This window comes from Sinocyclocheilus grahami, unplaced genomic scaffold, assembly GCF_001515645.1.
Source record: "Sinocyclocheilus grahami isolate Dianchi unplaced genomic scaffold, SAMN03320097.WGS_v1.1 scaffold60.1, whole genome shotgun sequence".
In the NCBI taxonomy this organism is placed as follows: Eukaryota; Metazoa; Chordata; class Actinopteri; order Cypriniformes; family Cyprinidae; genus Sinocyclocheilus; species Sinocyclocheilus grahami.
Genome location: NW_015505239.1, coordinates 1,964,595 through 1,978,228, shown reverse-complemented (window position 1 = coordinate 1,978,228; position 13,634 = coordinate 1,964,595). Strand labels below are relative to the sequence as shown.

General features: G+C 37.7%; 1 protein-coding gene across 1 annotated transcript in view; it reads right to left on the bottom strand.

The window, feature by feature from the left end:
• Positions 1-10,056: 10,056 nt before the first annotated feature.
• LOC107584479 (serine/threonine-protein phosphatase 4 regulatory subunit 2-B-like) overlaps positions 10,057-13,634 on the bottom strand; it is a 5,962-nt gene continuing 2,384 nt past the window's right edge. Inside the window, exons 3-9 of the mRNA XM_016271116.1 lie at positions 13,249-13,419; positions 12,970-13,063; positions 12,714-12,751; positions 12,547-12,621; positions 12,328-12,468; positions 11,808-12,106; positions 10,057-11,722 (exon numbers count right to left, since the gene is read on the bottom strand). Of these exons, the coding sequence (XP_016126602.1) occupies positions 11,394-11,722; positions 11,808-12,106; positions 12,328-12,468; positions 12,547-12,621; positions 12,714-12,751; positions 12,970-13,063; positions 13,249-13,419 (1,147 nt within the window). The 3' untranslated portion in view covers positions 10,057-11,393. The remainder of the gene's footprint in view (positions 11,723-11,807; positions 12,107-12,327; positions 12,469-12,546; positions 12,622-12,713; positions 12,752-12,969; positions 13,064-13,248; positions 13,420-13,634) is intronic.

The following is a 13,634-nucleotide window of genomic DNA, read 5'->3' as shown; positions in this document are numbered from 1 at the left end:
TTCCAAGCATCATGTTTGAAGGAAACCAGCTCTGCTCATCCCCTGCAGAGTACCATCCCAAAAGTAAAGTGTGCTGGTAGCAGCCTCATGCTGTGGAGCTGTTTTTCAGCGGCAGAGACTGAGTGACTCATTAGAATAGAAGAAAAGCTCAGTGCACCAAAATATTGAGATAGCCTTAATGAAAACCCAGTCCAGGGCATTCAGAACCTCAGACTGAGTAGAAGGTTCACCTTCCAACAGGACAATGACCCTAAGCACACAGCAAGAGTCAATTATAGACAACTCTGTGAATGTCCTTGAGTGGCCCAGCCAGAGCCTGAGCTTGAACCCAATCAAATATTTCTGGAGAAACCTGAAAATGTGCATCTGCCCCCATCCAACCTGACAGAGCTTGAGAGGTGAAGAGGTGGATAATTGCCAAATGATGATGAGAAAAACTTGTCGCATCAAACAAAAAAGACTTGAGACTGTAAAGGTGCTTCAGCTAAATATTTAGTTAAGGGTATGAATACTTATGCAATGTACTTATTTCAGTTTTTTTATTTTTAATACATTTACGAAGTTGTGACAAATCTGTTTTTGCTTTGTTAGTATGGTGTATGGAGTGTAGATTGATGTGGGATAAAAGTAATTTAAAGCAGTTTAACATAAGGCAGCAACATAACAAAACGTGAAAAAAAAAGAACTTTCGCAAGGCACTGTATGTAAGACTCACAAAAGAACATAGAGTAATAGCAGGTCACACGTTCAGATTTCTCTTTGGAGTATTTTCGATGTGAGCACCCATTCTTCCATAGTTTTAATAGACTTCTAAAACAGATTTCTGGTGATGGAAAGCAAAAATGTTTATTTGATCAAAACTGAAGAATAACCAAGCACTGAAAAGTCTCTGTAGAAAGCAAAGACTTTTAGTTTTTCACATTTTCTGTAAACAGTGCGAATAGTGTAGAATAGCCTATATAAAGATACAATTTACAGCACATTTGAATAAAAACATAAAAAGGCAAAAACAGCTATTATGCACTCTTTACTCATCATTGTGAAGATGTTGAGCTAAAAAATCTTGAGTTTTATGTTGGAAAGGTACTTCAACCTTCTTGTTCAGAGCAAATTTACTTGAACACAACTGAAGTCGTAAATTACAACTTCACAACGTCTCAAGAGGACTTGAATGCACCTTATGATTCTAATCTGATTTCCAGATACGATTCAAATGTTCTTGCGCTAACAGGTTCTACCAAACTGTGGAAAAATGTCAGTCTTCAAACACAGAGCTGTCACTGTCCCCCCAGCTGAAAAAGCCCACACTTCAGTCACACTGACCTTTTCTTTATCCACACATCTCTCACAAAGCTTACACTGTTATCTTTCAGGCTCTGGGCTGTAGATGCATTTGGACCAGTGAATTGAACTCTAGAAATGAAGTGTGGAGGACAGCTGCACAGCAAAACCAAAAGTGAGATGCATTGTTTTCTTTATGTTTTTTTAATGTGAAAATCTGATGACTATGATGACAGACTTTAAAATAGATGATAGAGTTGATGGTAATTGAACCATTTGATTCTCGTTATGAGGAAACATGCCTGCCGTCTATTCATTCAGCTTTGTTTGAGACAAGTCCTTTGGGGAGTTCACTCAACAATGGTTCATTGCATTTATTCACTAATGTTTCAGCAGCCTACTTGTTGTCACAGAGAACTTTCTCTCATTTGACTACACAAAATGAACGGCAGCGTTCAAGCATCACACATCAAATTTTCGCCTGTTTGATGATAGTTTGGTAGCAATATATTATCTCAAATGCTGTTGTGACTTTCACATCAGTCCTAAATTAAAAAGAGATTCTTTATTGATCCCTGCGGTGCAATTCAGGAAATTATACAAGTCAGAAAATATGCAATTCATGCGTTTGTTTTGTGAACACACAAATTCTAAAGAATGGTCTTGACCCTGTGCATGACCGCAAGTAAAATGTACCCCCACTAGTCATCTGACCCCTGAACTTAGCATGGACTTTTTAGGTTCAAAGGTCTGTTAAGCCATGTTGTTTATGGCTTAGTATTGCAGTAACTCAAAGTGCGCTTTTCTCTTTAGCGCTGCAGAAGGGATCTTTTCCCATCATTTAAAAAGGACAGAATAAAAATAGGGAGGACATCACTGTTTAAAAAAATCATGTTGGTTTCCTGCATTTTTGAAAAACTTTAATACAATTTACAAATTTGCTTTTATGATTCTGAGAAAATTAAAAAGAAAATATTTCAATACATGTGAGTGAATACTATGTAAACCATTATTTAAAAAAGTTTTCAAACATTTTTTTAAAAGTAAAAATATTTGTATTTTATGAGTTACATTTTTTGAATAATGAATATCATGAAGTTGTACTGGATTATTCTATTTGAACTGACCTTGCCAAACTTAAAAACAAAACAAAATATATTTATTTATATTCAAAATAATAATTACATTATAATAATAAAGACCATGATACAGCCATGAGGATTTGTGGGGTTTGTGAAATACAATGTGATTCACCCCAAAATAAAATACATTCAAAAACTAAAAGCACATTCATCATAAGTGTTTTTGTAGAACTTAAGAGATCAAATAATCAAACAAAATGTTATGTCTTGTCTCTTGTCCCACTTACGATTAAATTCACTTTGTGTCTTACTAAAATACTGTCTACAACTGTAGAATTTTCCCGTTGCGTTTGCTTTTCCACACCTGTAGGTCAATGTCAAAATATTGGAAGTGAGAGCAGTGGTGTGCAATGAAAACGTTACACTGAACCACATGATGTTTCAGTGTTGGTTGCCGTAGGCACTGTTGTGTCAGAACTGTCATTGAGGTGAGAGTCGCTCTGCTCTCCTCTGGCAGCAGCTACTGTACAGCACTGTTCCATTATGTTTTCCCTGAGCACCTCGAGGCATCCTTCCAAGACCTGTTTCTTCAGCATTCACCCTCTCTTTGAGAAGCTAAACATCATATTGAACCTCAAAGGCACAGTGCTTAACATGTATTTCCTTTGTACTGCTATCAGAATGCTGTTGTAAATACACTTCAGATTTTTTCCCCCCCATTGGAAATGACTTATGCACGCCTTGGTGGGTCATAATTGAGTTTTGATGAGCTATGCCAAAAAAACTGCCAGTTTTGTTAAGCAAGTCAGCAAGCCAACAGATTATATGATGATGAATCATAGACTTGTTTAGTAATTATTTAACCGTTTAATTTAAGTTTAGTGATGAGTGACATAACGGAACTCTAAACTGAGATAAATGCGGCACTAAATTGACGATTTGATGGTGCCGGATAAAAGTCGCTGGCGTAACGTTTCCAAAATTGCCAAATGTTTTAAATGGAACAGAACATGCTGAATGCCCCTACTGCTACAAATAAACGTAATCTTCTTATGTTAAAAGTTCTTTGACAGTGTAACAATGTGGCGTAGCATCTCGTTTAATTTACTGCCCCTCTTTTTCTATGTTAGAGTGAAAGTGTTGTAGATTTACTGCCTTTGAGTGTGTTGGGAAAGCAGGACCAAAGTGGAATTCTAAGGATTCCGTGGAATGTTGTGCCACTGAAAGAGCAAGATAAATAAATGAGACAGATTTAGTTTTTTTGCGGTATCACAATTAGCATATTAGTTCAATATAAAGGAAATATAAATAGTAAACTTTACATTTAACATTCACATTTTGTGTTTATATTTTATTTAAATTGAACTTAAATTACATTTATTTCATAATTACAGAAATAAAATACATTGAAATTTGATTAATCTGACAGATCCAAATATTTTAAATACATTATTTAGCTAAACTGTTTCACTAAATTGTCCACCTTATTTATTTCATGCAAGAAATATCTTTACCGTAGAGCCTTCCATTTGGTGGCCTGCATCAGTCCTGTGTAGGTACAGTGAGTCACATATAATATGTCATGGGAGATTTGGTTTATTGACCATCAGAACTATTAATATCTCCCTCGGGGGATGATGCAGTGCTGATGGAAGAGCCTGCAGAGCAACATGCCGGTTCAAAGACCAGCTTAAAGGCAGCACAAGTCCTAAATCCACAAGCTTTCTCCAAATCAATCCACTCACTTTATTTAGACGTTATTGATTTTATTGGTTTTCACTTGTCAGGTCCTTTCATACCCGCCAACCCCTATTATGAAGAATTGACTATTTCGCATAGTTATAATGGTGAAGATCACATCATATAATAACCTCTGGTAATATGTAGCTTGTTTAGTCACCAGTATATGAGTTGCTATGCAATCACACTGGGAAATTGATTGAGTGCATGACCGCTATGAGCCGTTCAAAGACCTGTCCACATAATTGTGCACTCTCTGCAATAATCAACACTAACTAGTGCACATGCTCAAATTGGATGTCAAGATCAGTCGATTGACCTGTTGTGTACCTTGACGGTATGGGGTTCCATTTCTCCGTTGCTAAATTACAACACACAGTATCCATTTTTTCATACTGATTTTTTTTACATTTACATTTAAGATATTAGACTTATAATTGTAAAACAGCTAAAAAAAATTCTTATAGATATGAGTTGAAGGTGGGATGCATTTTGAGCTTGGGCTCTTTTGACTTTGGCCAGGGAAAGGCCGTTGAGATAACCCTGCCAACCACCCAAAACACTGAACGTAGCTTTATAGTGGAATGTTGCATAGGAGTGTGCCACTTTTTCTTTAAAATGATCAAAATCTTATTTTTCCATACCAGTCAGTTGTATAAAATTCGATGTATTGCAGAACCAAAACACAAAATGTTCCCCACCATTTCCCAAGTGCTTTTCCTCAGGTATTGAACATGCACACGCAGATAGGCACCTGCTATATCAGGGGCAAAATCACTCAAATTGCCTCTTTATTAGTCTCCCATTTACACTTTTAACAGCCTCTTGCAAAAAGCAGCATTCCCTGCACAAAATGACTGCTAAAAGCCTAGCTGTGTAGTAAACCAGGTCCTCGGCCGCTATTAGCCTGAGAGGCGGAGGGTACATCTATAAATGGAGCAATGATGGAACAGCCTCTACAAGAGTCAATTAAAGCACTTCATTAGACTGTAATACTCCAGCAGAGGCCACAGGCCCACGAACCCTGTAATGATGCCAATCAATGTGTGTATTACTCAGAATTAGCTGCCAACTCTCTGAAGCAGGACTGGATCTTAACAATGCTAAGATGAATAATGAGCCAGAAAGTACGACAAAATATGAAATGAGTTTTGTGTTTGTTGAAACAGCAACTTTTTTTTTCTGAAAACGACTATGCAAAGGCTAAATGACAGCCTGTAGTAATATAGTAGGTAATCTTTTACATTATTATACATAAGTACACTGTGTATATACCATTTTTGTCATTTGTAAAACCATTCTTATATGAACTGCATTATGCAGTGAATGTGTACAGTTCACATGAGAATTATATGTAAAACAAATGTTTTACAAATGACTTGCACAAAAATGGTAGAGACATAGTATATACATAAAATAGGTGTAATATTATACATTTTATTCAGCTAAAGGGTTTGCAAAACCCTCTGCATCTCTCAGTAATAAATATATACATGATACATTATGTTGTGTTGTACTGTAACACTTAATTGAATGTCTGACAGAACATCTAAACTCAAATAGATGACCTGTACTGGCTTTGCTTCACTGCATCAAAAAATCCCATTAAGTGGGATGTCATTTTCAAAATTCCAAGCAATTACAAGAAGATCATAAAAAAAGGGGACAGAATGCTGTCAAAAGAGAGAGAGAGAGAGAAGAACAACCAAAAATCCAACAAAATGCATCAAACACTCTCACTCAAAGCAACTGATTATTGATTGATTGATTTATTGCATTGCTTTGCATCTCACAAACATTAGAATTATTTAAAACCAGGGTGCAAATTATGGGGGGGTTTGTGAAGGTCTGGCCCCCTCACATTAAGGCTTGAACCCCTTAAAGCAAATGAAAACAACATGTATTTCTGATCATTTTAATGGTGTTTTCATAAAAGATGTTCTATTACAAATGAAAGTGCATATTTTCACCAGTTGCCAAATAGATATTAATGACAAGAAGTCCCATTCATCTGAAGTAACCATAGCAACAGTGCACTGCAGACAATTTCCGTTGTGATCAGTATAGGCCAGTACATCAACAAAGCATCACAAGTCCTCTCAGTATAACTCACATTTATATCATTATTAATACACATCACAAATGTATCACAAAACATGTTGCGTTTTCCTGTAGCTCAAGCAGCAGGGCACCTGCAACAACAGCATTATGGGTTTGATTCTCAGGAAATGCATGAGCAGATCAAATTTACGGCTGTAATGCAACACATGTTGCATTGGATAAAAACATCTGCCAAATATATATATATATATATGAACCCCTTAAAGCAAATGAAAACAACATGTATTTCTGATCATTTTAATGGTGTTTTCATAAAAGATGTTCTATTACAAATGAAAGTGCATATTTTCACCAGTTGCCAAATAGATATTAATGACAAGAAGTCCCATTCATCTGAAGTAACCATAGCAACAGTGCACTGCAGACAATTTCCGTTGTGATCAGTATAGGCCAGTACATCAACAAAGCATCACAAGTCCTCTCAGTATAACTCACATTTATATCATTATTAATACACATCACAAATGTATCACAGAACATGTTGCGTTTTCCTGTAGCTCAAGCAGCAGGGCACCTGCAACAACAGCATTATGGGTTTGATTCTCAGGAAATGCATGAGCAGATCAAATTTACGGCTGTAATGCAACACATGTTGCTTTGGATAAAAACATCTGCCAAATATATATATATATATATATACATGTAATATGTAGATAGCTGACAATTAGATAAGTGTACAAGTGCCCTGGTACATTTATTTTTACACTCGAGGGATGATACAGTCCAGTGAGTGTGATATTACACATAAATATAACAGGAGTCTTAATTGTTTTTCTGTCATTGTTTACCTGAATGTTTTAATGCAAAAAGTTATGTACAATCTTGACAATGACAGTTTCTGTCAAAATAGGTTTCTAGTTATCTGGTACTACAATTAAGCTGTGTAACTCATTATTATCCACAGGCAAATAATGACAAAGTATTTAAATGCCTCTTACACTGTTTGGGGAAAATCCCATACATTCATTTATTTATTTATTTAGCCAGAAACTATGGTTACTGAGGTAAATCTTTCTAAGGGTTTATACAGTAGGACCATACATAACAGGCAAGGGACTTTACATGACAGGCGTTTTGCCACCGATTCCATCTTGTAACTACCCTGTAAAGAGTTGAGCCAAGAAAATGGGCTTGGCAGACTGCGTTCAATATGTTCCCTCACCTGTTTATGCAGAGAAAACAGATGGCAAAAAGCAGATGTCAGATACATTTTGCAATAAGAAAGTAATTTCTTGTACTTGTACAGTAGTTTCTTGTTACTTCATCTCTCGCCAAGCTTCGTTTTAAGTCTCAGAAGAAATTCCAAATAGCACACATGGGAGGATTTGTGAGTTATTTTCCCATTTAATGGTATATCTTTAGATACAGAAATAGGCAAAATAAGTGAACTGACTCTGCTTCATCCTTGAACATGAAGTCCAGGATGGTCTTGGTCAATGTCTGTCTGACAAGTCAGTGGTAGTTCAAACAACATGAGCCTGGGAACAGTGTATTTTTTCCATCGCACTTCTGCAACAGTCTGGCAAGAATTCCAAGACTTCAAGCTTTGTTGGGGAACTGCGCTTGACAACTCATCCCTCTACAGGGTATTCAAACAAATGTATGATCATCAAGAGGTTTAAATGTTTAAAATAAAAACTAGAACTGCCCTACGCAAACATCTTTCACTCCACTATCCGCCTGCCCTTGCCAGTTGTCATCCATGTGCTGAAAGACCACACTTTTGCCTTGGCATCCTTTTGACAACCCAGTTTATCATGCATAAATGTAATGTAAAATTATAAATATATTATTGAACATATAATTGACCATTCTGTGACTGGTCACTTTGCATGCAGCTCAAGCAGTTTCTTCCTGTCTAATTGGGCAGTTTTTGACCAGGATAAATTGGAAAGTGGAACAGACTTTAAGTAGTCTGAAGTCTGGCTATATGACACTAAGTATCCTTTAACCAAGTTCAAAAAGTCATATACGTTTTTAGAGTTTGTGATTGCTTCCTCATTTCAGCTTCCAGGCTCTTTAAACTGAGAGCCACGTGGGAGTCTCAGCTGAAGGTTGCATTGGCCACGGTGCCCACAGCAGTTGAGCAGCCATCGAGACGTCATGCCAGGGAGAAGGATAAAGGGGAAGCAGAACAGAGGACGACAGAATCCCATATCTACAGCCCTGGGGCAGTCAGTCTGTCTCCTCATTCTGGGGAGGGGTAAACATGTTAGGCCTGGCTGGGAGACTAAACACTACCCTCTATTGGATGACACAGAGATTGTGCATGGTGAGGTTGACCCTCACTCGAACCACGTTAAGGGTTACAGCAATGACCAAGCAGTGAACTTTCAATCCGATCCGAGTCAAGCCACGTCTAGAATGCAAATGTGATAATGCGCATGAAGGACGTAAGCTACTTTTCATTTTGGAATGAAATTATACAGGACGGCCGGGTTTAGAATTAGAAATTAGTTTGCTTGCATATCAGGTTGGTATTCTGTGTTTTGAAATGCAGATTTTGAAGTCAGTGTGAATTGCCATTTGCAACTCATTTTACTTTGTTATTTGACATTTGTCAGAGAAACATGATATTCAGCTTGATTTTATCCATCCTGAATCATGAAAATTTGGCATCTTATTCTAAACTGAATTTCAGTTTGCTAAAGCAATGCCTAAATATTTGGCTCCTGGTTATTATTATTCAATAGATAATATTTTATATATATATACAGTATATATATATATATATATATATATATATATATATATGCAAATAAATAAAATGAAGTCTGAAAGATAAGCTTAATTTTCATTATAAAGGAAAACATTTTTCTCTTTTGGGTTAAAGATGACCTGAACATATTGTCATGAGATTCTACCCATATACAAAAATATTTAACATTTTGGGGCCTGAGAAAGTATTCTTGTAGCTGAGCTACTCTCATGACATAAGAAATTTCTCAATAGTCACTCAACTTCACTGTTAATAAGTGCTTCAGTTCCCTGTCCCGAGGATCAAATTACAATTTATTTACTTAAGACTTGTTTCTATTCCCACAGCATGCAGGCTTATTTCCCAAGAGACAAGTGTTCAAAGACGACAGTTAAACGTAACCTCTTGCCACGCACCATGGCAGGAATCCACTTTTCATTTCCTCTGAGAGGGCTGGGTAAGTTTCAGTCGACCATACTCATGCGACTCTGAAATTAGCCAGCCAGACAGGTGAAATAAAGCTTTCCTTTCTTGAAAGAACTTGCAGAAATCATTGTTCTGTGTCAACAGGAGCCTGTTAGAGATGTATGACTGTGACATAAGAAAAGGAAACTTGTATTTGGGAAATGAAGCAGAAACATTTGTGCAAGAGCTTAATAACAGCAAAATGAATTAGTAGGCAAGTATTAATTTGAGGAACATGATTAAGGATTATGAAAAGGCCCGGATGAAAGCATAAGAGACGTTATGTAACGATAATCCTCCTATGAATGACATCCTACAAGTTAGTAGTGCTCACCGAGTATTAAACTTTGAAAAAAAACTCATCCACAGCACAAACTGTCAACGTGAATGCATCAAATTGTGTGGCTTGTTGAGGATAGCGGTGTTATTACTTCTCTAAATGATCAGGCTTTTGATTTCAATAAAACAGCCAAAAATAATCCCACAGACTTAATTTAAAGACATCTAGAAACCTGAATATCAAAGCCTTTGATCATGAAATCATAGGAACACCTTTACCCAGCTTTATATAAAAATCAAGTTTACCTTAAACATGCCTATGGTACATGAAATAAAACAACAGACAGAACATGAAACAAACATTTTGTAATTTCAGCTGCAGAAACATGTTTGTTTGACAAATTAAAGGGTCTTCCAAACATTTAAAACAATAACATTTATTGCTTCGTCTGAATACTGTATTGAAATCACACGCATTCAGTAATACACCGAAGAAAATGATACAATTATATATGGATGCACAAAAGGCAGTGAACACGATGCTCTACAAAACACTACTTTACAGAAATTTTTAAATTCTAAATATCAAAAACACAGCTGCAAAACGGCAGCCAGCTGTTAATCGGTGAGACAACTTGGGGTTGGACTGCCACAAATGACACTGTAATTGAGCTAGACGGAGCAGTCAACAACCACCTGCCAAAACAACAAAAACCAAAACAACTTCTCTGCTGGTATAAATTAACGTGAATCATGAAATCAGTTTGAATTAAGAGGTAAATGTACCTGACATAAACCACTCACTTTCAATGCAGCGCAGACCGCACAAGAATACAAAAGTGAGAAAAGAGATTTTACATCCTGTCAGTTACACACAAACGACCAGAAAGAAATGATGTTACGCTAGGCTTGAATCATTTAACAGAACAAAGATAGCTATGGCTTGTATTTGCTTGGAACGTAACCTGAACAGTAGCCAGTTATGGGTCTTCAGAGAGAACAAGACGATAAACTCCACTGCCCCGATGCTTGACACGAGGTGACTAAAATATTAATACACCAATGCAGAGGAGACATGTCCTAGCCGACCTAAAGCTTAGAACAAGACTGGATACAGATTAAACTCTCATGAACCAAGACTTAAATATTAAAAGAAACATTCATGGTTAAATACAAGTTAAGTTTCAACAACAACAGCCATGCTGTAAATTATGACAACATTTATCTGCTTTGAAATACATTTATTATAAAAGTCTGAGCAAGCAACTTCCACTTTTGCTTTTTCTGAGTTGGAATCATTTCCTGTAGTAACCAAAGGTATGCTACATCGGTCTAGAGTTTAACTTGTATTTAATCATGAATATTTCTTTAACTAGCTTTTAGTGATATCAGTTGACAGTGTGATTACTAGACATCAAAAAACTTCAGTCAAACTGCTTTAAGCTCTGTGACAAAACAGAAAACATTGACATGAATGCAATTAAGGGGGGGGGGGAGACTGTAAAAAGACAGTTTAAAACCTTCACTTCAGCAATAAAAACCTATGTGCATCTGCATAAAATGTCAGTTTGGGAAAGTTGGAGAAGTTAGGTAGACTGGACTCTCGACCAAAAGGCGCATGGCGGTAAGTTGGATGTTGCTTCTGGTGGCCTTTGTCGAAGGCAACTTTAGTGCGTATCTGCTTAATCTCCACAAAAGCACTCAGTTATTGTTGAGTCTGCAGGCTTCTAGTCCTGCTCCATTGGCTCCTCCTCTGCGCTCTCAGAGTCCAGGGCCCCTGACCTAGAGTCGCCCTCTGTGGGTGAGTCTACGCTACTGCTGCTGGATGTGGGTCCAGAGGCATTTTCATCCGTGCTACTGCTGCTGACCTGCTCGCTTGGCTCCTCCCCTTCTCTCACCTCAGAGCTAGAGACCACGCCCGCTGGGGCTCTCTGCTCTGATTGGTCCATATCGCTGGGCTCTTCTAAGGAGTCATCAGAGCCACAAGGAACCTCTCTTTCAGTAAAAGCCTCTCTGGAATCTGCCACAGGACACTCGGGCTGTGTGCTGGAAGGCTCTACGGTAGCAAAGAATAGAATATGTAAGTGCTTTATGTAGTGTGTAAACAACCTTAAAGAACGGGGGGGGGGGGATGATGATACCTTGGTCCTCAGAGCCTCCAGCTGATCCATGAGGTTTACTTTCCTCCTCTTCCTCACTCCCCTCCTGCAACATGGATGACGGTGATTCGGCATCCTCTGACTTATCTGAGGAGCTATTAGTTGATACCAGCTGGTCTACTTCATCTTCATCCTCTTCTTCATCATTGCCATCCTGGTTGAATTTCAGCCTCTTTACTTCATGTTCCTCTGCCTCCATTCCCTCATCTTCCTCATCATCTAAGTGTTTGTTCTTTACAGAGCTGCCAAGAGGCCAATCAATGCCCGATACAGATGCATCACTGGAACACAAAGATATATTCTGTATTTCACTAATGTAAAGGATATTCAGGGCTTTATATCATGTGAAAGATAAGTGAACATGTTCATTGATTAAATCATGAACTAAATTACGGTTTTCCAGTAATTTATGTAAATCTTGGCATTTCATTTTTACGGTTCACCATCTCTGGTCTTGAGTGATGATCATATGAGATGAGATACAATGGCAAATTTAGCCTACCTGGCCGATTTGCGGTGTCCTTGTGCTGTGTTTGTTTCTTTGTTTTCTGTACTGTCCGGAAGGCCATTTGTGGCCAGTGAACTGGACATGGAGTGTTTTTGTCTGTTTAATGGTCTGGGCGTTCCTGGACCATTTACTTTCCTGTAATATAGAGGGAAATCAAATTTATGCTTATTTTTTTTTAAATGACTAGTCCTGAGCTCCATATACTTTCCTCACCTTTCTGTAAAGGCAGATGTGTTCCCTGACAACATGACTCCATTCATTCTGTTGACACCGCTGCAGCCATTCTTCCTACAAAGAGGCCAAACATAGATTCAAGGCATCTAAGTGTTCAATTAATATGTAGTAACTTTACATTTTAATAGTAAAGTGTAATTACTTACTCAGATGTAGGATAAATGCAACTGACCACCATCACATTCTGATGAAGAGAAGAAACAATCAGTATCAATAACAAACAATGCAAATTCATTTACAACCTCCTATATGGGAAAATGTATGAGTGAATATTTAAGTTGGACTAAAATGTGGCTTCTATAAAATAAAAGTATTTTATAGAAAGTGCACCACTACACACAACTAAACAGCATCCATCTGGCCCGATTAGTTCTTAAACTGAATAACACATCACACACTGACCTTCTCTACCCCTCTGAGAAATTTCTCTGTCCCCGTGTAGTTCCTCTTAGGTTCAGTGAGCAGCTCGCACAAGCGCTGGATAGTGAATGGGATCCTGGATAGAGAAAATGTTTGAATTAGCTGCTGCATCCTCCACAACGGTGTAGGCTAGGTTATATTCAACAGCCAGAAGATGGCACACTTGCTCTGGGGTAAAGAGACAGGGACAAACCCAGTGCTTTTCTGAAAGGAAAATTGGTGATAGCACCACACTATGCAATTAATTAGTGTGTTACTCACCCATTGTATTCATTCACTATCTTAAGAATTCTCTCCTTCATTTCTTCAAAAGTAACCGATTCTACGTTGGGGTTAGCAGGCCCTCTCTGCTCCGGGGCCGATGCTTGGAAATCCTCCATTACTTTCTCCAGTTTGAAGATGAAGTAGCTTTTGAACTGACACCATGAAACCCTGAAAACGCGACAATATTAAAGGGTTAGTACACCCAAAAATGAAAATTAGCCCATAAATTACTCACCCTCAAATCATCCTAGGTGTATATGACTTTCTTCTTTCAGACGAATCCAGTCGGAGTTATATAAAAAAATGTCTTTGATCTTTCAAGCTGTTTAATGCCACTCGGCGGGTGTTGCATGCATCAGTCCAAAAGAAGTTAAATAAAAAGC